Source organism: Centroberyx affinis, unplaced genomic scaffold (genome assembly GCF_046629955.1).
Source record: "Centroberyx affinis isolate AG114_WGS23_722 - 3 ecotype Tasmania unplaced genomic scaffold, CSIRO-AGI_Caff_v1 ptg005130l_1, whole genome shotgun sequence".
NCBI classification, from domain to species: Eukaryota; Metazoa; Chordata; class Actinopteri; order Beryciformes; family Berycidae; genus Centroberyx; species Centroberyx affinis.
In genome coordinates this window covers 54,218-78,277 of record NW_027282544.1, presented here as the reverse complement: position 1 = coordinate 78,277, position 24,060 = coordinate 54,218, and the positions used below count along the sequence as shown (strand labels likewise).

At 44.6% G+C, this 24,060-nt stretch overlaps 2 protein-coding genes across 2 annotated transcripts in view; both read right to left on the bottom strand.

Annotated features, from left to right (window-relative positions):
- The window catches only part of myh14 (myosin, heavy chain 14, non-muscle), a 31,316-nt gene extending 15,164 nt beyond the window's left edge, over positions 1-16,152 (bottom strand). Inside the window, exons 1-18 of the mRNA XM_071546102.1 lie at positions 16,029-16,152; positions 12,692-12,875; positions 10,962-11,168; positions 10,058-10,214; positions 8,677-8,704; positions 7,926-8,040; positions 5,698-5,712; positions 5,566-5,658; positions 5,364-5,427; positions 4,833-4,931; positions 4,543-4,686; positions 4,159-4,373; positions 3,396-3,548; positions 2,689-2,862; positions 2,286-2,459; positions 2,039-2,153; positions 453-658; positions 131-252 (exon numbers count right to left, since the gene is read on the bottom strand). Of these exons, the coding sequence (XP_071402203.1) occupies positions 131-252; positions 453-658; positions 2,039-2,153; positions 2,286-2,459; positions 2,689-2,862; positions 3,396-3,548; positions 4,159-4,373; positions 4,543-4,686; positions 4,833-4,931; positions 5,364-5,427; positions 5,566-5,658; positions 5,698-5,712; positions 7,926-8,040; positions 8,677-8,704; positions 10,058-10,214; positions 10,962-11,168; positions 12,692-12,862 (2,252 nt within the window). The 5' untranslated portion in view covers positions 12,863-12,875; positions 16,029-16,152. The remainder of the gene's footprint in view (positions 1-130; positions 253-452; positions 659-2,038; positions 2,154-2,285; positions 2,460-2,688; positions 2,863-3,395; positions 3,549-4,158; positions 4,374-4,542; positions 4,687-4,832; positions 4,932-5,363; positions 5,428-5,565; positions 5,659-5,697; positions 5,713-7,925; positions 8,041-8,676; positions 8,705-10,057; positions 10,215-10,961; positions 11,169-12,691; positions 12,876-16,028) is intronic.
- A 4,468-nt stretch (positions 16,153-20,620) lies between these two features.
- Positions 20,621-23,702, bottom strand: kcnj14 (potassium inwardly rectifying channel subfamily J member 14). Its single transcript, XM_071546103.1, has 3 exons — positions 22,647-23,702; positions 21,056-21,373; positions 20,621-20,851 (listed from the first exon to the last, which is right to left on the bottom strand). The coding sequence occupies exons 1-3, from the start codon at positions 23,700-23,702 to the stop codon at positions 20,621-20,623; spliced, it is 1,605 nt and encodes a 534-aa protein (XP_071402204.1).
- Between the last annotated feature and the right edge of the window lie 358 nt (positions 23,703-24,060).

Below are 24,060 nucleotides of genomic sequence, written 5' to 3'. Positions count from 1 at the left end.
TGTGTGTGTGTGAGAGAGAGAGAGAGAGAGAGAGAGAGAGAGATGGTTATGATAGGTGGTTCATTCAGCCTCTTACTTCTGTGACAAAATAAAGACAATAACACATACACACACACACGCACACACACACCTCTGTCTGAACTCCTGGAAGGGGATGCGGTTAGGGAAGCCCTGTCTGCAGATACGGATCCCCTCCAGAACTCCATTACACCTTAGCTGGTCCAGCACCAGGTGGGGCGTCAGCTTTCCAGCCTGAGAGAGAGGCAGGGGGAGAAGGAGGGAGGGAGATAGAGGGAGGGGATCGAGCAGAAGGAAAGAGAGGGGTGGGGGACAGAATGTGAAGGGTAAAAATAATGAAAAAGACAGACAGACATTTGTTTCAGTTTTCCGTTCTGCTTAGTTCTGAAAGCATCGCCCACACTCCCCTCCCCTCTCCCTCCTTCCTGTCTCACCCTCTTCTCATGGTTGGGGATGATGCAGCGGAGGAAGTTGGGGTTGGTGTTCCTCAGTGTGGCCATCAGCTTGGTGAGGGACTCCTTGTACAGCTGGCCCACGGTCCGGAACATTCCCTTCTTAGTCTTCAGTCCTGCTGCTCCAAATGTGACCGGGCCGCTGTTCTCTCCTGACGACACCTGGTCCAGACCCACAATCCTCTCCACTGGACATACAGAGAGAGTGGAGTACAGATGTGTCTGTGTCAGCAGCACTGATCACTTAGAGATGCAGCAAAAAGAGCCATAGATATACAGAGTGTTTGCTAAACTTGATTTGGGGTGTTGAGTTTGACTGGACTGGATGCCATGTTGGTGCCGTAGCAAAATGATTTCACAAGAGAGCACCTTTCCATGGAGTCTTTGGATCCAACATGGAGGGCAGTTTGCCAAACTCATCTGCTATCTAGGCTCTGAGTGGACAGTGATGTCAGCTGGTAGAAACTGAATTTGGAGCTCATTCAGGATCACATTTTTGCCTGTGGTTGGTGTGTTTGAACCTTGTTCCAATAGCAATTGTTTTTCAAAGTTTTATGCGGCACATCATGTCAACTCTTATGCGATCCTGAATATGACTTTTGTGACTAATTGAGAGCATGCTGCTATCTTGACAATGTGTGTTATGCTCAGGTTCTACAAAGCCAAGGTGAATTACTTCTGCATGTTGAAGTAATGGCAAAGAGCTACATCACACAAGCACAGTACTGTTACTAAAATGTTACTAAAGAACTGGTGAGAGAGCAAAGAGAGAACAATAGAGCACACAATATTACAATATGACAACAGAGCTAACAATATGTGGCAGCTAATAAGACAAACAGCTACAGCACAAATACCAACTAATAAAGAAACTCAAACGCAAGCTAAAAAATGACACAAAAAGGCAACACAGCTATCAAAAACTGGGCAGACAGAAAACAAAGGAGTAATGTGAGAGGAGGTGGGAGTGAGGAATGCGAGTGTGACACACAGAGGAGGAGAAGAACCTACTGTCGGAGCCATTAGCCTGTAGTGTGGCATAGGAGTCAAAGAAGTAAACACGAGGAAGAGTTTGAATATCTGAGGCAGGAAGAGGAAGAAATGTGTAGGGAAAGAGAGAGAGGAAAGGAAAGGGGAGAGAGAGACGAGCGAAGAGGAGCCCAAGTGACCAGCGAATTAGAGGAAAGGAAAAGAGAAGAGAGCAGCAAGAAACGGGGGAGGCAGATGAGAGCAAGCAAACAGAGGAGAGAACAAGAAGGAAGAAAAACAGACAGATAAGCAGACAGTGAATTGAGGATAGAAAAATAGAAATAGTTGCGTGATAGAGAGAAAGAAGAGAGAGAGAGAGAAATAAAGAGTTAATACATTTTGAACCACAAAACTTAATTAATTTATAAAAGACAGGTTTGAAATAATACCCAGGAGAGGAAGAATATTTTCATTGTTTCAGACAAAAATGCATTAGCCTGACTTTTCACATACTATATACGGTCTAATAGTTAAAGGCCTACTCTGTATACAGTTTGTACACATGGCAGTGAATGTATGTGTGAGCAAATGAGCCTTACCCTCCCTCCAGAGCTCAGAGATGAAATGATCAGAGGACTGGTGGAGAAGAGACGCCACATTGTCGTTCAGAGGATCCATGTTCTTCACCAGCCAATCATCTGCCTTATAGTCCACCTGAGAGCGGGGAGGTGAGATGGGGAGACAAACGGTGAGACGCACCATTAACATTTTCAGTTTGATTCCTGAGTGAGAGAGAGAGAGAGAGACATATTAGCCGTGGAAGAAGTTAAAAGGAAAGAGGGATACCTTGCCAGCGTAGTGAATGATGGAGAAGTCAGCTTCATGGCGTAGCTGTCGTGGTTTGAAGAATTTAGGATGGCTGCCTTGCTCAGCAGACAGCTTGTCCACAAAGGAACGGTCTGTTGCCCGAGGGAACCAGCACTCTTCGTCCAACAGGGCCAGAACACCGGGGGGGTGGGCCTAAAGACGGCAAGGAGGGGTGATGTGGTTTTAATAATGAAACATGACAATGTATCAGAGTAGTGTGAATGTGTACGTTTGCATGTATGTGTTTCTGTATTCTTGACTTTTGGTTCGCTTTGGCTTGACTGTTTTTGGAGTCTACATTCTCATCAGTTGATGAGAAAGTTGACCAAAAAACATTGTATTCCTTCAAACACACTGCCTGTGTGTTTGTGTGTGTGTGTACCGGTCTCTCGATGAGGTCGATGCAGGGCTGCAGGTCGAGGCCGAAGTCGATGAAGTTCCACTCGATGCCCTCCCGCTGGTACTCCTCCTGCTCCAGGATGAACATGGTGTGGTTGAAGAGCTGCTGCAGCTTCTCATTGGTGTAGTTGATACACAGCTGCTCAAACGAATTCAGCTGGAGAGGAGCGAGATGGAGAGATTAGAAGAGAAAAGAAAGGTTCATCAATTAGTAATTTAATTAAGTAATTTAATTTACACAAAAACTAGCCTTATGAGGACCTTCCATTGACTACAGCCCTCATCACATGCTTAACCTTAACCCTTATCCTAACCTGAAACTAATCCTAGTTCTAAACTTGACCCTAAACTCAAGCTCTAACCCTAAACTAGCCCTCTGAGGAAGTGAGGACCGGCCAAAGTGACTTAACATTGCAAAAATGACTCAGAAAGTCTAAATCTCTAACTGGTTCTCACAAGGATAGAAGTAAAAAAAATACACACACACACACACACACGTTGGGGAAATAAAAGAAGGCGACATCCCTTTTGTTAGCACATCATGTTATCACAAATTGTTAAATGCTTCCCCAGGTATCTATACATTTTAGAGGAAATGTTAGGGGAAGGTCAAGAATTTACTATTATCCCTCCAGTTAAATTGAAATAAACTACCTACTGCATACAAACAAGCCAGTCACACAAACAAACCTGGAAGATCTCAAAGCCGGCAATGTCGAGGATCCCTATGAAGGAGGCTCCCTGCCTCTGTCTGCGGTCCAGCGCTCTGTTGATCCTGTGGACCAACCACCTGAACAGACGCTCATATGTTGCCTTAGCCAAGGCCTCCACTGCAAAGTCAGCCTAGAGAGAGAGAGAGAGAGAGAGAGAGAGAGAGAGAGAGAGAGAGAGAGAGAGAGAGAGAGAAAGAGAGATACATAGATAAGTACATAGCACAGGGATGAATCACACTTCATTTGTATGTGCACAAATGTGTGTGCACCCAAGTAATGCCACTCACGCACCTCCAGGCACGCTCCCACGTCATAGAGTTGTGATAAAATTTGCTCTTCAAATTATGTAGTTTGTTCTTCTCCTCTGATGACGCCATATTTAAACAAATAACTCACAGTTTGTATGCACTGAAAACTATTGGGTAAGTGACCCTGATTATAAAGTGTTACCAGTTATTGATAGTGAAACTTTTATGACCCACCTCTTCTTTTGTCTGCTTGGCTAAGCAATCAAAATGTGACATTGATGAGCGCTGCTGCTGTTTGGCTTTCGACCAAAAGTTTGAAATATTTTAACTTTTTTCTCTCAGTGCGACGCGCCTAAAACCTGCTTGGAATGTGCAAGGCAAGCCACACAGAATAGGAAAGCAGCAGGCGCGTCATACCATAGGAATATAGTAGATTTCAAGCAGTGCGCTCCAAGCGACACGCTTCAGTGTGATCAGGCCCTAAAACCTCACCTGTTCTTTAGTCTGGGCCTTCTGGACGTACTCTCGTCCCACTTTGATCCTGGGGGTGAGGATGGCCCGGGTGAACTCCAACACGCTGATGCCCAGCAGATGGCACAGTTTCTGGGCAGCTGTGTCGTCAGGCATGGAGGCCTGGTCCTGGTTCTTCTCCTTTGTGAAGGAGATGTTCCCAAACTGGAGCACCGATGAGATCACCTTCAACATGGCTGAGGAGAGGGAAGATAAGGAGAGGGAACATGAACAATAGCAGGGATTAAAGAGAGAAGAGAGGAAAGCGTATGGTAATCTCTGGCATCCATCTTCTCTTTTTCCCTTCTCCTCCCCCTTTCATCCACTTCTCCTCCTTCCATCTCCCTCTTTCATTCCCTCTCTTACACAGTAACTCCTCTGGGGTGAAGCCCATGATGGCCATGGAGTCCATGGTCTGGGTGAAGTTCTCTGCATCGCTCTGACCAGGAACCGGGATGGAGCCGCCACTCAGAAAGCGATACTCGTCAGCACTTCCTAGCAGCAGGTCCGCTATGGAGGGGAAGAGAAGAGGTGAGACAGACTGAGAGATAGATGTGAGATTTTACCAAAATAACATATCCCTAAGCCTATCCCTAACACATTTTCTGTAGCACAGCAGTGTTTCTTAATCACATATTGGTCATCTCTCTGCTCACCCCTTGTGGCCTCTGAAGCTCCAGACAGCAGCTGGTAGAAGATGTGGAACGTCCTCTCATCTTTGGCCTGACGAATGGCCCGCGACTTCTCCAGGAGGTCTGGATTTACATGTCATGGACAGGTACAGCAATAGATAGTCTCTACAGTTCATATTATGTATTAGTCCAGATTTCATGCTAAATTTGACAAATTAGCTTTTTAAGATTATGCTACAACATTTGAAAGAAGCAATTAATTAAGTCCCACAAACCAAAAAGATTATGCTGTAATTTTCAAGGGACCATAGGATATGACTGGTAAATAGACATTAAACAAGTGACCAGTCCCACAAATTTCTTTAGTGTTGGAAAGGACCATAGTCACCAGTAAACAGACAGCCACAGTAAAAGGACAGTCAAAGCCTTTTTGCCCGAAATGCCTGTAGGTGAGACAGCAGTCAGTCAGCACACCTGTAGCTCAGATGGTAACAATCTGTAAGCTAGCTTGGTGACCAAGTGGTGTGTACCTATCTTTCCAATATAAAAGGATACAAGTCTCAATGTTGGCACCAACAATGTACCCTGCCACGTCAAAATTGATGCGGATGAATTTACCCTGAAGAAGAAGGAGAATCGATTAATGTTTCAGTTAATTTCTATAGCGAATATCAATACTGATAATACGAGGATAGAAATTTCAGGAGCTATTCACATATCTGTTTATCTGTTTATAATAAATGTAGACTGGTCTTACAAATCTGGAGGAGTTGTCGTTCTTGACAGTCTTTGCGTTGCCGAAGGCCTCCAGGATAGGGTTGGCCTGCAGCAGCTGTCTCTCCAGCTCGCCCTGGGACACACAGGAGACACGGGATCAGCCTCACAGCACCGGAGACACAAGAGCCTCAACACAAACCACATGGAAGCCTGAAACAGACTTCCATAGGGCCTAACTGCCAAAATGCACCATTCACCCCTGCTCTTTTTGAAGTAGATGCTGATTTGTTGTGTTAAATGAAAAAAATAAATAATTCAAGAGCAGTGACAAAAAAGAGTGCATTTTAGGATGCAGGGCCCACGCAGCTTCCACAACACACACCAATCCCAGAGCCAGGACCGAATGGTTCTCAACGTCAATATCCCAAAAAGTAATGGGCCCTCATTACTAAAGCCATTAGCAATAAGTGTATCAATCATCAATTACATGTAATATATTTTACATTAAATCTGATACATCATTAAGAGGCAATCCCTCCAGAATCCAACTATTGGTCAAGCCCCAGTCAGTTGAGAACCACTGTTGTAGAGCAAGGAGGACGGAGGGAAGCTGCAGCCTCAGATGCTAACTACATACAGTAGCTAAATATTAGCTGATGCTAGCTAGCTGCATTGCATTACTGAGGTTGTCGCATTGCCAGTGCAGTAGCTGTCGTTGCAGCATCAGCAGCAGCAGCCAGTGATGGGTATCAAGGGAGCTCGCTACTGGAGGCGGTTAAAAAAATCAAAGAATGCCAGCCAAGCAATATTAGAAGCCATAGACACACACACACAAACACACGCACACACAGACGCGCACACACACAGCAGGAGGCCAGCACTTTGAATAGTGACAAAACACACATAGCAAACAATGTGCACAATGCACATGTAAACACAGCCACATACTGAGGTGTGGACACTTGCTCACTCGGTCACACATTACATGTACATAGCTGCAACAACACAGCCACTCCCACTCCAACACCCATATCTGCACTCCCTTTACTGCACACACACACACACACACACACACACACACACACACACACACACACTGTACATACATATGGAAAAACACCTCTACAGCAGAAATGATTGACAGTTCTACAGGTAAACGCCTGTGGCATTTACGAGTCTGTGGGAAGAGGGAGGGGGTCTCCTTGTTCTGAAAACAACCCTCAGCCCATTGGGTATTACAAGAAGAATAGAGTGAAATGTGCCAAACCTAGAGACCCAGAAAGCCAGGCTTTAATCAGAAGGTATACCAGACAGAACAGATAGAAAAGCACTACGCAGAGAAGACATGATCCCCTTTATGTATCACTACAAGGAATCATATCAGCTCTATATATTCTAGTTGGAAAGTTGCTAACAATGTGAGCCCACCTGAATAAGCCCCAAGTTGTAATGAAAGTCTAAATACTGTCATACTCACATATTGAACACTCTGAAGAATTGTGAAAAAATGAGGTATTAGGGGGAGGAGAATGGGTGGATGGGTGAACAGATGGATGAGATAAACAAACACAAAAAAGGCAAATAAGACAACACCAATAACAACAACAACAAACCAAGGAATACAAACAAGCAAAACAAAATATACAGTACAAGGCCTGACCGTTATGAGGAACCACATCAGTAGTGACAGTTTAAGGTTTAAGGTTACTCTGCTGGTTAGTCAGTAGCATCACAGAGGTCATTAGGCGGAATAGAAGAGGACAGGACAGGACAGGGCGGGACAGGATGAAAGGATAGAGGTAACTCACCCTGTTCACCATAGAACTGCCTCTTGGTAAAGACCTAGTCCCATCCATCTGAACATGCAGGAAAGAGAAAAGGACAACGCAGAGAGAAGAGAGTGAGGGGGAAACAAGTGCAGGAAGGTAAGGAATAAGGAATAATGTTGAGAAAATGAAGGAAAAGAGGACAGATTGACAGAGAAACAAGAGGACAGGTATCATGCATTTGTCTAGGCCACTGAAACCATGGACATCTTACAATCTTACAATCAGTCCGTATAAAGAAATAGATAGAAAGGAAATGCAGGTTTAGAGCATTAGAGGGAAAGAAATATAGTGGAATGTGGAAAGGGATACAGCAGTAGTGTGATGTTATGCTACTGTAACTACAGGAGTGCTGCTTATATGCACTCCAATAACCTCAACCCACTTCTCCTCTTATTTTGGCTCCTCATCTTCTCTCCGTTTCCCCCAACCTCCTTTCTCATTTCTTCACCCGTTACCCAACTCCTCCCCCTCACATTATTCCCCTCTCTATTCATACTGAACATTATTAAATGGCCCTCCCTCTCTTTCTGTTTGTTTTTCTTTTTCCATCTGTCTCTCTGTTGTAACGCACCTGTAAAGCGTCCTTGTTTCTTCCCAGAGTTCCACTCTTATGGGAGGAGGCAACATGAGCCAAATACTGGATGACTTTCTTGGTGTTCTCTGTTTTCCCTGCTCCAGACTCGCCTCTGGAACACACACACACACACACACAACCAAGTAAGAAACACATACAGACACACACACATACACACAATAAATACCATTCTATTTACACATATGGTCCCAATCATGAAAGGTATATATAAGCACATTAAAGAGACAGAACACACAGGAACAAATGGCCAAACACACATTCATGACACCAATGAACATAGAGCCCATGCAGTGCATTCAAAGCCACAGGTCTAAACAGAAAGCAGGTGTGGAGGATACAGGCCGTACCAGTATTGTTGCTTTTGGACCAGAATAAAGGAGAATGGAGTAAAAATACTCTGGGCTGTAAAAGATCTAAAAGCAGAAGCCTCATCCCAAATACAGTTAGAGACCGACTGACCAAGATGGACCTAAAGTGGGATCCTTTACAATGACAGGAAGAGACTGGCAGGAAGACAGGATGACAGAGAGACGGATGGCAGGACTATAGGCAAGCGAGTAGGTAGACACAGACATATAGGCATGCAGGCACTCATATACACAAATGAAGGAACACACACACACACACACACACACACATGTACAAATACGCAAATGCCATATAGATTCCCACAGAGATTTTCCTTACAATAGACTACAAAGCAAACACACAGAGACACACTACTCACGTGCAGAGGATTGACTGATCTTCTCTGTCTGTGAAACAAAAAACATGACAGTCTTACTGTATGTACAGGCTCATTGCTCATTTCACACACTCTAAAGAGAAAGAAAAATTAAACTTGTTATATAGAATTATTATATCAATAGACAGACAGACAGACAGACAGATAGACAGATAGACAGATAGACAGATAGATAGATAGATAGATAGATAGATAGATAGATAGATAGATAAGCCTTACCTGTTTTCTACAACTCTGGTACAGTGTGGGATATGTAGTTTAATACATGGTTGACATCAAAGTCAACATCAACTGTGGGTATCTGTAGGCCTATGCATAGGCTGTAAACCTACAATTTAAGGAATAACCCACTGCAAGGTATGTGTGTTGGAGGAGGTGATCCTTGTCCGCTGTATTTTGGTCCAAAGTCAGTTACATTGGTTGGCTCATGTTACACCAAGCCTCCACCCCCACCCACCAGATCTGCCATCGTTCAGACCTCTGAACTTCTGTAAGGCCTCATGCCTCATGTTTTGATGGGTAATACATATTACATGAGTGTTCAGCAAAAAAGACACACACACTGCCCCAATGCTTCAGTCTCTGACGGTGCACTGAGTCTTGACATGTCAGTAGCTCCTTCACTAATTAGTTCTGTAGAAAGAAGCAGGTCACCAACTCAACTGGTCTCGCCAGGCTGGCAGCCTACACTACACTGGTAGACAATGTGCTGACATTGTTTGTGACATTTTTTGTATTTGCTTTTAAGATTCCCACGCATGCACAAGAATTCACACTGGTCTTACAGGTTCAATTATTGCGCAGTAACACACCTACAAGCTAACCTGAGAGAGAGCGGGGGGGCATACATGCAGACACAGAGAGAGACAGAGACTCATCTGTCCTTTCCTGTAATCTAGTGATGACACCCTGGGGCAGAAACATTGCTCAATCGACCCTTAACTGCTTTAAAATAGTTGTTGGGATTTTTTTCTGTGTCATTTCATGAACTTAACATGACAGCTAAGGAATGATAAACATCTCTGTTATGCGTTGTTCTTACAGGTATGATATGTGGTTACTATCATCACTACAAACACAACAAATATACAGTGTTACTATGATAGCCACACCAAAAAATCTCCATTGCAAAAAATAACCCATTGCCTCTTTCTTTTCACTTTTAAACCTTTTGATAACAGCCATGTGTCAATAAAAAACGGTAACACACCTTCGAATGTCACTCATGGTATGGCCTAGAGATCAAAGATCACAAACATGGCTCAATACCTCGTTCCAGGCCCCGTTAAGGAGCTGATAGTAGATGGGCGGATGGGTTGCGAGAGTTAGTTAGGGGTGAGAGGTCACAGATAGTGTTGAGTACCTTGCAGCATGCTGCGGTAGGCAGCCTCTGATATGGCGTAGATGTGTGGGGGCATCTCGTGGCGCTTTTTGCCACGGTACATCTCCACGATGGACTCTGTGTAGATGGGCAGGTTCTTGTAAGGGTTCACTACTACGCAGAACAACCCTGAGTATGTCTGTAACACACACACACACACACACACACACACCACAGATTAGAGATGTACTTCTAGTTTAGAAACATTTTATCACACGCTGTATGCTACATAGTGGCCATCCCCACCCATAGAGCCAATATACAGCATTTTCCTAACGTACTCCAACTGCAATGAAAGTCATGAATGGCACACATACCATTTAGTCATATCGTAATACGCCCCTGTAAGGTATTCCAACCATCCAGCCCTGTTCTCCTCTGTCCATCTCATGATCTTTCCTAACAGCTACATCCTCCATCTTTCATCTCATTAATAGAAAGTATAACTAGAATACATTTAATTGCCCATCCTATATTCAGCCTGAGTATGTCAATTATCATCTGCTTACATCAATATGACTTCAATTCCCATCTATCTATCCTACTCTTATCTCTTCCTTGCATTCTCACCCCTCTTTCTGCAGAAGAAACTGGAGACGCACGTCTCCCCCCCCCCCCTCACATGAACAACTTTGTAAAATGACTCCTCACCTCTCTCATCGCTCCCTATCAGTTACACAGGAGATGCCAGAGAGCTCACCACAAACACATGCATGCACACCATATCACAGAGTGTATGCGCACACAAAATGCTTCCTCTGTTGATGTATATACTGTATGTGTATATTGGTGTGAGAAATGTGTCCATAGGTTCTTTATTAGTTGTATTTTCTATATGCGGACATTTTTTTGTGCACCCATGTCACAGTTTTTTTTGTGTACTCACATAGATCAAGCCGGAGAAGTATCTCTCTCTCAGGTTGTGCAGCACTGAGGCCTCGTTGAGGCAGGTGAGGTCGGCCATGTCCTCCACCTTACTGAAGCGCGGAGGGTTCATCCGCTGTAGCTCCTCCCTGGACAGGGTCAGCCGCCGCTGGCTGTCTGTCAGCTCCACATCCACCTCATCCCCACGCTCTTCCCGAATACTGGCCGACTGGGGGGAGGGAGAGTGGGAGACAAACGGAGAAGATGTTAAATGGGATCAGTGACAGAACAGCTCATTTGAACTCTTCTGTCACCCTTGTACCCAGCATTGAAAATTAAGCTTTGGCAAAACAAGAGAAATAATTGTGTCCAATTTGTTATAAAAAGAGAGAATCTCACTGAGCTTTAGATTCTTTATGAAATTCAGAACCAGACAAGAATACATAGCATAACAGAAAATGGGAGAGAGAGCAGCTCTTGTCATGGTGCCTCTGTTATGCCTGGAGGACAGGAAGTGGTGATCTCTGGCTGTGGCCAGGTCACAGGACTCTGCTCTGCTACACTTTATTCACTCTGCTGCTTGACACGCACAGCACATAAAATGTGTATGTGTCTGTGTTTGTATGTGTGTGGGTGTGTGTTAGTCAGAGCCTTAACTACATGCTCAGAATATGAAATTGAATGAAATTGTGTGTGTCGATGTAATATCTGTGTGTTTCTGGGTGTGTTTCTGTGTGTGTGTGTGTGTGTGTGTGTGTGTGTGTACGTGTGTGTGTGTACACTGCATGAGTTTGTGTATTTGGTGTATGTGCGTGCGTGTCCAACAGTGCCATTCTCAGATGAGAATGAGTGTCATGAGTGTAAAATGAAGTCAGTGTCTCTGCAGTGGCCTCTTTAACATTAGGAGGCTGAAGGAGAGTATTGTTCTATTCATAGAGCTCTCTAATAAACCAGTCCAGCAGAAAGAGGGACACTCAGAGAGTGGAGAGATAGGACATCGAATTCATATGTCACATTCTGTAATACACACCAACCGATGAAAACTTGTTATGTTTGCACAACACAAGTACTGAGACCAAGTGGAACAAAAGAACGGCATGACAAGGGCCTTGTGACAATCGTTAGGCCTAAATGTGTTGGAAAGCATCACAAGGCACATAAAAAAATGTAATGGTTAGAACAAAGCCAAGACAGAACAGAAAATAGGATGTTATCATGTGGATGAAAGCTCATAAAATCTGATAATACACACGAACACACAGATGCACACACACACCCTAAGCTGCCTCGCCCCACCTGTTTGACACACCTGCAGTGAAAGGCACACACGTGGAACTAATAATTTACCTGAGGATTAATAGGAATGTGATGACAAGTTGTAAACATCTATCGTCCTTAATTACATCTAGCACCCACTATCATCTAGTCCAACCACTTCACATCCGGCTATGGGACCAGATGGTTTCAATTAGGTGTTAGTGCTTGTGCTAGTGTTATTTATTTCTTGCCCTGATGAAGACCTTATGGTCTAAGGCATGACAATAAAGGCCTTTTGAATTTCAAGCTTTTAGTCTGTTCCCTCCGTACTGGATTTAGAGTGCCTTGGACATTGTGTATACAGCTCAAGAGTTTACTTTTTCAATCTTAGAGCTAGTATCTCAGTCTTTTATAGGTGTTAGCGCTTGCTGGAAACAAAAGCCGGTGAGCCATTCATTCCTCTCGACCGGGTACGGGTGGACCGCACCAGCTCACCTCAAAGCCATGCTTCTCCGACGGGACCCACACCAGTCTCTTGGCGGCCCAGTCGGCCTGGCTGGCGGCGGTGAACATAGAGGTGGAGTTGGCGGTAGGAGAGCCTGGCCCCGCCCCCGATGTCAGGAAGCGGGTGACATCATTGGCACCACCCCCTGTTGGCCTCGACATGGTAGTACTGGCACTGGATTGGGGGGAAAACCGAGAGAGAAAAAGAGGAACAATGAAAAGTGAGCCTGTGTTGAGAAATTTCTTGTCACAGACCCATTGTCATGTGGGAGGCTGGAAGTTGGAGCGCTGAGGATGATGTAAAGGTCTGTCAGACAATGACACTGATGTGATTCTGCTTCAAGACACCACACACACGCACACACACACACTTCATATGCGCCCACACACACACACACACACACACACAAAAGGAGAGCAGTAGTAGCACGCAAGCAGCACGCCGGCCATATCCAGCCGAGATTGGGCCAGGGAGGGATGGCCTAATTGAAAGACACAGCAAATCAAGGAGATGACTGGGATGGAAGAGAGACAGAGAGATAGAGGGGGGTGGAGGAACCGAGAGATGCATCAACTGACTCGATAAACTGACATGACAGTTAGAGTGAGAGGGGGAGGGATGGTGAAAGAAGGGGAAAGAGTGGGATAGTAGTGAGGAGAGAGGATAGGAATGGACTGGATCTGTTGGAAAACTGAAGAAAAGGAAAAACTGAAATAAAGACTGCATCCTTCTACAAGTCAGTGGGTTCAACAGAGATGTAACCACAACTAGGCCTTCTACTGAGAACTAGTGGACTAAAACATTGATTCACCTTAGGGACCAGTATCCTCTGGGGGACGAGGTGACAGAGGCTACAACAGGAGGAAGTGACTGTGGTTACTACTCTGAATCATGAAACCACTCTCTCCAGTCAGAGATTGTACTACAACAGGATATTCCTATAGTAAGAGTGTACAGCAGTGATTCCCAGAGAAATGTTTGAGAGGCCACTGGAGCAGCACTGAGAACTTGTAAAGCTCTCCATTGAAACCAATAGGAATTAACTGTTTCAGATGGGCTGGCTGCTGCTCTTTCCTGGATGGCCCATCCTGATTATTCAATGGTAACTGATGCACAGTACGTACAGCATTAGGCCTGGCTCAGCATATCAGATAATGACCCACAGAACGGTTAGCAGAGTACATTATCATTCACACAGCAGTGGAACTGGCTATTTACATGGCATTATGGAAGTATCATTACATAATAATTACATACAAATGAGATGATTGATTCCTAAATTAGATATCTTCCACTTGAAAACACCCAATCTTACAATACTGTTAATGGTATGAAAGCAAATTAGTTATTAGCTATCTTAAGATCTTTTGTTATAAGATTAATAAGAAGCTAAGGAAGCTTAAGAAGGATAGGATCATCAGAATATGTGAAATTTTAAGTCCTGAATTTCAAGTGGGAAACTATTTTGGAATTAAATCCTCCTCATTGTAACCTTGATTAGATGATATTGCATGCCGATTCTTGAGAGATGTTGATTGATTAAATCACAGATTGCCTGAATGATGAGCTAGCTGATAAAGTATCGATATTAAAATCAATATGTCATTGATCATTAGGGTGATCACAGCTGGGCTTTACAGAGGCACAACAAGACAAAAAGCCTCCTTATGGAAACACTGCAGGATTATACGGGTGAATGACATGGTTTGAGTCCCAGCGAGAGTCGACCCCAAACAGACAGGTATTGTGCCGCCCTGCCTGCTGTGAGTAAACTATTAGGCGTCTCCATGCCTCGGCAGGTATGTCATCTGGCCTGATTCCTACTGTGCCTCAGTCTGTCTGTCCATGACAGGCCCGGTCCCCGACAATGCTGTCACCATACCTGTTACTATAGTTTCACTAAGGGTGTCTAAGAGTCACCCTAACAAAAGAGTAGCCGCCACCCAGCTAGTCAATGGCATAAAGCACCTATCATCTCTTCTCCAATATGAATTACAAATCCAACACGAATCTAATAGGAGAAACCACATGATTACACAACAGTGAATCAAAAATACCCAGAGGTGAGAATTACAACATGCAGGGAGATGTTTTAAGGTATCTATCTATCACAGTTTAATAGTTACAGTCATGGGCCATTTGTTATAACCAACACTCCTATGAGCATGTGACATGAAGGCCTATTCATTTCCTCACAATACAATCCTATTCCTAAATCAGCATTAACAAAGGTTACACAAGTCTTTGTTTGTGGGGGCTTGGCATACTGACAGACTGAGTTTTGCACTGAGAAAGCCTTAGATGCTGTATGATGTTGAACCACATCAATGTGAATGGTTCCTCTCAACAAAGTCTTAACACACACACATCCACAGATCTTGCAGGTTGCTGCATTACAGCCTGGCTGACCAGCAGACCCGTCCAGCAGCAGCTAGAGGTGCCAAAACCTGCTATTAGACTGCTCTCTTCCATAGCAACACCCTGGACACCAGCAGCACAGACAATACCTCCAGAGTTTGAACGGAGGTCATTCACTGCGGGGGGTCGTGTCGTGTGTGTGGGTGTGTGTGTAAATGTGTGGGTTCCCTGCGCGTGACCGTGCGCGTGTTAAGGGGTGGGGGAGCTGGAGACGCCTTTTCTTTAGTCTTTGATGCAAACTGCAACGAGCCAGTGGTGAGATTGTAGCGACTGCGCACGAATCAGGCAGTGGAGAGAGGTGACATTATGCCCACGACCATAATTACAGTGCGTCTGCAATAGCTGCGGCATGACTCCTATAAATCACCTGCATTAGGCTGTAGCTCTGGCACAAACCCTGACAAACGCAACCACACCTTGAACATGAGGGATAAATGATCACATTAACAGCAGCCCAGGGCCCCAAACATTAATTGAGTCAATACCGCATGCAGACGGCAGCCCCAAAACCTAGCCCCTTTAACTGGGGATAATAGCCAGATTATTATTATTATTAGACCGATTATTATTATTATTACTAGCATCATCAATTGCACAAAGGTCACAGTATACATAGGAATTATATGGGGCGAGCCCTTTATAATATGGCCATCAGCCAGACAGTGTTTTTCCCTGCCAGACTTCTACAGCCAGGTCATCTCGATGTAAGCCTCTGATCGAGGGCGGACATGGAGATCAAACCAGTACGCCTCTTGTCCCCCACAGTTTCATTTTTAGGCGTTATGCCACCCGCATTTAGACTAACCTAGCGAGGTTAGCCTACCCCACTGAAATATGATACGTCGCCGTTCAGGATATTACACTGGCTATTTACGAGTGGATTAGAGAATAGGTAATTAAATCTCTCACCTTCAGAATCCTCTCTGAAACGGGAATAAGGCTAGGGTGCGAGGAAAAACGGAATGGGGCTGTATCTTGGTTTTTCCTGCCTGATAGGTGTGTACCGCATATGCGGCTTTTATCATTGCACCGCTCTCCCAGTGAAGCCGCACACACTTCTTCAGTGAGAATAAAATAGACAGAGGAGTGAGGGCAAGGCGAAGGCTTCGGCCCAGACGAAGCGCTTCCGGCTAATGGGCCAATCAGGTGAGAGGAGACGGTTTTTAGTCACGCCTCAGAGAAAAAGAAGTCCAATTAAAATCTACAACCGGGCCGTAGACCCGCCTTATGAATACGACGAAAACACTCCGCCTTCTAGCTGGCATGAAAAGGGAACGGCGACCAATGAGCTTTGCGCTAGCACAGAAATCCCCGGCCGTAACCAATGGCAGCAGACGTAAGGCGGGACTGGATATAACTGACGTGTCAAGAGGCCAATTGTAGCAGTGCAGCAGGTGCCCATGCAACAAGCTCGCGCTACGGTAGAGAGATTTGCGCGCTCTTTGTTGACGTCTGTCGCGGCAAGCATCCGCTAGACACAGATCTGAGATCGGTTTTGTATGACTCCCCCCGGTGAAAACAACCGGCGGTGTGGCTGGGATGATCTGACTCCAGGCGCGTGCGTACCGTACAGGCCGTACGACTGCACAGAAAACCCCGAGCGACCAGCAAGAGACAGCCGCCCCAGATTCTCTAATAAATCTGTCTCCAGGCCGCCTAAAGGATCCTGGGGCTGATGTCGGGCTAAAAGTGAAACAGTAGGTGAGAAAGGTGAGTTAGGTTTTGCTCATTGACCTGTCCGTCCCTAATGAAAAATCACTATGAAATTTCTAGAATATCCCCACTTAAAGTGTGTCTGCGGTACCCAATAGTGGGTTTATAATGACCTCATCACTTTGTGGTAAAGTTTATTAGTATCTCCTATGTCCCTGCTTATCATTTTGCTAAGACAGCCCATTTTGTAGTCTATAGCATTCCTATAAATTTTATTACAGGATTAGGCCTACTATAGTTCTTTTTTCGTAAGGTGTGTTACTCTTCTGGTGATAAGCAACCAGGCTCAATGATGTGTGACTGATGTGTGAAAGGATGTCTGAGGTCCTCTAAGGCAGTGGTTCTCAATGTGGGGTCCGGGGACCACCAGGGGTCCTTGAGGGGGTTCCAGGGGGTCCCCAGCAAATTGATCTATTGTTAAACTTCAGCATTATTTAATTTACAAGAAGTTAACACAATTCGAGAATGTAGAAGAATGACTTTTCTGATCATAGTTTCTCTGTTATCTCTCTACCTACAATACAGATAGTCATGGGATTCTGGACAAAATCAAATCTGACAATAAAAATATTCTCAGATTTGGGTCAGAGAGACAACATCTCATCAAATGGGGGTCCGTGGTCCGAGGGCATTATAAATACAGTTAACTTTCCATGCAATCTTTTGTTAACATCCTAATCAGTGGCAGTTTTACAATCATGTGATTTTGTATCATATGACACTGAAGACACTATTTCTCACAAAGTAGTTTGAACTATATTTTCTAAGTAACATTAAGTTAACAAAAGCATATTTCTCTTGCAGGGTTTGTCCAGCTTCCAAGATGAAGTAGTGGCTTGTAAAACTACAGTATACTTTCAAGGTAAATTCCCTCAACACTAGAGATGCAGACAAAGTTGGTGCACAACAGTGATAAATTACACTTAGTGAGATCATCTAAATTACATTTTTGAAATGGTCAGTAGTCTTGTGACATCCATGCCACAAGGAGAATAAATAAAAGAACCACCAATAATGTCAATCCCTGTTTTATTTGCTCTTCAGCTCCATTCAGTTTCACTTGGAAGCATTCTGTGCCACAAGCAGCTCTGAAATTACATTTCAGTGTTACAACAGAGAAGGGGTTTTACATTATCTGTAGAAAAAATGACAGACAAAAGGAAGCTACAGTTTTTACTGGTTTCATCTTACTACAGTTTACTGATTTGTGCAGTATACATTTAAAAACACCTATGACCTGAAAAAATTGAGGACATAGAGTGTGCGTAGTGAAACCTAAGCAACCAGGGGAATAGAAATAACCCATCTGCCTATGTCTTTGTGGGGTGTTTAAAAAGCACTATCACAGCGGTTAAAGTGATGGTGCTCTAAGTTCAAGTTACATTCCATGGAAGTGGAGGCAGGGAGGGAGAAATGACCAACCGTGTGGCCTATAAATAGAACATGGTGGTCATACAGGAGAGGTGTAAGGGACCAGACACAAACATAGAATCAACACAAATTATAACAGATAAAACCTTATCAATACCACAAAACCCCCTGAGGTTACCATGGAATATCTTCTCATAAACTCAAGTGAAACAGTAGCAACATTGCTGCGCTGTTGCAGAGCGTAATCAGTGATATTTGTCTCCAAGAGTCATATATTGCTTCAGTGCAAAGAACAGGAACGCGTTCCCAGGTTGTGCGGCAGGCGGGCTGATTATTGGTCAACATTTTTTACCAAGTTGCACTCCTGACATTGAGTTAACAGTCACTGTCATTCCCAACTCTTTAGTAACCAAAACACTTTACTAAAATATTCAGGTAGCAGAATTCACTGTAAATGAGTACAGAACCTAAAACAAAATGAAAGTAAAACAAACAGAAATGTACCAGATGCAATGTAATATAACCAAAAATCACAACTATTGCATAGCCTACAGTATAATACCTAAACCATCTTTATGGTATCAGTGCATCTTAATATAGAGGCAACCCAATCATTGAGCAGATTCACAGTAACTACTTTGCATGGACACTTTTGTCTAATTAGTGCAACGCATTATAAATGTTAAGGTGTAGAATTACATCATTCAAAATAAAGCCACACAATACAAAATAAGTTTTAAGTATACCTTAAACATAAATCAGACTTCACTGCTGCAGATGAAGGGCTAGTTACAAAAACTCCAGTTTGTTTTGAAGGCACCACCCGTTATACTGTTCTCACATTTTGTGAGAGAAACCAACTGAAGCACAACATTAAAACTGAGAGAGTAGGTCAACACATAGTTTTATGACCAGAGATAAATAATTCTGTAGAGAGCTGAATGTTGCAGAGTTTCCAGTTCATTCCTCTGCCACTTGTGCAGACTTCAGACAGCTCTTTATTCTCAGAGCTGTAGAAATAGTGAGCAGACTATCATCAACACGTCTCTCACTCTTACAGTTCAGCTGATGTTTGAGGTGACTGCAGGCCTTCGGTGCATTTACATTGCTCATGAAAGCAACCTCTTTCCCTTTGGATTCAGTAGCAACCTCAAATGGTCAGCCAAGTGCCAAGACACTTTCAAGATTATCAAAACAAAGCTAAATAGCTAACTACTAAAATCCAAAAGTGACTTAGCAACACAATACATTTTAGTTGATTTCACAATACAGAACATGCATAAAAATATATTAGTGTAATAAAGAATATCTGATCTGGACATAAGTAACCATAGCCTACATCCTCAGCACAGTTCTCATATCACTGCTGTGATTTGAAAATGACTAACTATAAATGCTTCCCGTGCCCACATGGCACTCAACTGAACACAAAGTATTAGATTAAATAAAGCAAATGCTATGGTCAGTAAGTATCTTTTGCATTACACATAGAAAAACAGCAACATACAGTACATTATGTGTAAAAGAAACAGCTTAAAACCGCTGCTCGTTTTCAGCTGTTTCTCCACATTGATTTTGTTATGCATTGGCTCTAACAAGCAGCCTATTACTCAGTGGAAGACTCAACAGCCCCCAGGCTCAAACTATCACAAAATGTGCGCTATCGTTACTTACCATAAGAGATAAAATCATTCAAATGACAAATCAACATTAAAGAGGACAGAGTGGAACACATTCCTCGGCTGTACCTAAGTAGGTACTTTACCATCAATTACATACATTAGTCACCTCCAATGGAGTTCAACAACAAGTGCAGTTTCAGGTTAGAGCCATGGCGGGGCGCTGTTGGATATCCTGCTAGGCAGGCGTGAGCGCCAGATGAGCCTGCTGTGGTAGTGATGGGCCGGTTCTGAGACTCGGCAGACAAGTTTTTAATGATTCTGAAAGATTGCCAGGTCCAATAAGCCAACTAGGTCAGTGTAGTAACCGTCTCCCCATTAGACTGACCCCAAACATCCCAATGTTGCTGTCTCTCTGTTTCTCTCTCTGTCTGTCTCCTGTCTAGTCCTATGTGTCTAGTTTCTATTCTGTGCTCCAGTACCAATCTAGACCTTTCACTGACTAAATCACCTAAAATTTCTCTGTCTTTGCCAAGTTTTTAAAAGAAAATTCTAATGGACATCCTGACCTACTCCTATTCTGGGCTTTCTTCTCTGTCTATTACCATTGCGAACAATGTCGCTCTCTATCTCTATTCCTGACAGCTTTGTTCATGGCCTTTTCTACCTTCTATGCCTGTTTCTCCAAGTCCCCTGCCCATGTCTACCTGTCTAACCCTCTCTTTGTACCCTTACTTTCTGTGGACTCCTGGGTCCATTTCCCGTCTCCTCTCCCCTGAGGCCCCCTCTCCCACAAAGTCAGTTGTTGTGGGGATGTTCTGAGTGGGACAGCCGTTGGGTCGGAGGGGAGAGGCTGTTGGGGTCACGGCCTGGGTCGTCATCAGGGGAGACGAGCTGCAGAGCCACTTCGTTCTCATAGCAGAATGACGAGCGTGAGCCTTGAATGTACTTATGCTCGACCAACTCTTTAGCGCTGCATGACGGTGTGCTGGGGATCTCGTATGTCCGATGGAAGAACGAGTAGTCCACCTGGGAAACGGGAAGAAGGAAAGAATAAAAGGAAGATCGCTTACTTCACAAGACACATCCTATTTGTGCAGTAAAATCACTTAGCAAATATGCCCCTCCATATTATAGTGAAATAACAGTAGATACCACGTCACTGCAGACACAGCGATAAGGTGCTAAGGATCCATATCTCCCCTGTAAATCTCTCTATCCTCCTTCTCTGACCTGGTAGCAGTCTTTCTTCTCAAAGAGCACTGGTTCGAAGCGGTGTCCCCAGAGGATCTCGGAGGCCAGGTAGGAGCTACGGCACTGTGTGGTCATGGCTGTGGCCTCTACCATGCCTTCTAGGATGACCACCACCTCCAGCTCAGAGTCACCCTCCAGCATCTTGCGGTCCATCTCAAAGAAGGGCGACTCATCATCGATCTCGTGGACAATTGTCACCGGCGAGACCAAGAAGATGCGGTCGATGCCAGTGTCAAAACCCACATTGATGTCCATGTTGTCCAGCGGGAGGAACTCTCCCTCCGGTGTCACCCTTGGCTGAGAGCAGGTTGAGAATAGAAAGAATGAAAGACAGGTTGCTATTAAGTACATAAAATATTCCACATTAGATATTGTGACGTTAAACAATCGATTTTCACATGTAGGAAAATATTAAATGGCAAATGCAAACGATTTCCAATATAAAACAGAAACAATAGCCAAAGGCAGGTAGGAGATGATCAGAAATTCTACAATGGACCATGAAAATTAATAAATACTGAAAACTGAAATTGAGATTATAAAAAAAATTGTGCCAGGATATATGAAAAAGGAGGGTGTTCTTCTAGTGGTTTATCAAAATTCAAATTCACTTGTCCTCACTCAAATGTCCCCAAAGATTCTTAAGGCCACAGGGGAAAAACATAAAAAAAAAGTTAATTTCTTACCCCAGCCTAAAAGCTTAATACTTAGTTATTACATTTAGCTGAGTTTGGCTCCACCAGTCTTCAGTAGTACTCCCCATGCTTAGGCTTATCATTCACCCAACCCTTTTTATGGAGCAATCTCCAGCCTCAGCACTGAGAAATGCATTTCTCTGATCCCCACAAACTTAATCCCATCTGCCCTGTCTGAACTTTGATATGGCCATGCTATTAAGAGAGATCTAAATGTCTGTTTTAACCTCAGTGTTCCACAGATATTGACCCTGTGGACAACTGTGGCAGCACACACGCACGCACGCACACACACACACACAAAACATGCACACATGAACACAAACAAGGAAACGTGAAATTACCCACATAAGGCGAGACAAATGGGGTAAAGAGGACTATACAGGGAACACAATCAGCCAAACCCACATAGATACGCACAAGAGAAAATGAGATGACGAAGGACAATGGTTCTCAGTTAAAGAATTGTGGGCAAGTTAATCCATGGTAAATCTTCCTAACCCCTGAGGGAGAATAAAACAAGCTCTCATTAACTACGGTCCACAGAATACAGGCCAGATGGCCTCAGCGCTCTCTCTCTACTGCAACCCTTTTTTCACTACCGCTCTCTCTCGCACTAGCAGCCTATCTCTTTTTTCTCTCATCGCTACCTCTGTTTACATTCCCCTGTCTCCATTTCAGCCTCCCCAAACCACTTCCTGACTTTATCTCTCACTATTCATATGGTCAAACAGTGTGCACCTTGCATGTGCATGAGTTGTTGGTCACTATGCTCCTTTTCTCTAAAACAAAATTCTTGTCTCTTTCATCACCACTACACTGTCTGACTTCTTTCCTTCTTTCACCTAGTCCAACTCCAATCCCCAGCTTCTTACCTTCAGTAGTTGTGCTCGGACATGTGCTTCTACCAGGTGGCTCTTGCGTAGGTTTCCAACCCTCCACATCATACAGAGTTTCCCATCCCTCAGCGCCACCACAGCTGTGTCAGAGAACACCAGTGTCTCGTTGCGCTTCTTGGGCTTAGCAATCTTTGCCATGACCGCCCCGATGATGAAGGCGTCGATGATGCAGCCCACAATGCACTGCAAAACGACCGCCAGCACCGCCAGGGGGCACTCTTCGGTTACGCTGCGGAATCCGTAACCGATGGATGTCTGCGTCTCCAAGGAGAACAGAAAGGCCGCCATGAAACTGTTCACCTGAAGGAAACACGGCTCCTCAACCACTGCCTCTCTATCAGACTCTCCCCCAGCCCCGGACTCTCCTGTCCCTGGAGAGGCACTTGAACTGGGGGCAAGTCGAATGGAGAGGTCCCCATGCGCGGAGGCGATGAGCCAGAAGGCAAATCCAAAGAGCAGCCAGGAGAGAAGGAAGGAGAGGGTGAAGATGACCAGCATCCAGCGCCAGCGGATGTCCACACAGGTGGTGAAGAGGTCACTGAGGTACCGCTGGCCCCTCTCGCTCATGTTGACGAAGGTGACGTTGCAGCGTCCGTCCTTGCCCACAAAGCGCTGACGGGGCCGGCGGCTTGAGCGCCGGGTGGCTCGGCGGCTGGTAGTGGAGGGGGAAGATAGTGAATCCTGGTCCGACAAGCGGCCTGCCACTCTTCCTCCTACACTACCGCCAATCCCACTCCTTAGCCCTGAGCACATTCCTGCTCCTCTCACCCCGCCTTCTGCTCCTCCACCTCCCCCGACTGACTCTCCCACGGCACTCTGCCTCCGTGCATTGTTGGTGTTGCCCTGTAGAGGTAGAGCTTTGCCATTGCGGGCGTGGGCCGGGGAGGGGCTGGTGGGGGTTCCTGACCCCGCTGGGCTTCCCCCTGCCCTAGCTGTATCTGCAGCACTCTGTGCCAACCTCATAACCTCCTCCTCCTCCACCGGCCCATCCACCACAGCACTGAAGCGGCGCTTTACACGTGCCGCTCCCATTACACACTATGTATTCTCCTCAGTCTTAAAAAAATGCACAATTATTCAGTATTCCTTGAGGTGCCTTGATTTGATATTACTGTAGAAATTTAACTTTTTCCGCCCTGGAATGAAATTTCAAGTTACACCCTTGATACAGAGAGGGAATCAAGTTATGTGTGGTATTGATAAAAACAATCAGTCTTTCACTGTTTATGGTAAAAAAACATCCTTCTTATGGGGAGATGCCGGCAAATCCATGATAGCCAATGGTAACTAGAGGAAAATTTTGTGTCCTTTCACCCACTTGTGGTGAAGTTGTTTCCGAGTACAGTCTTTCTTTTCAGTGATAGATCCCTCAGCAAACAATAAAGGGGGA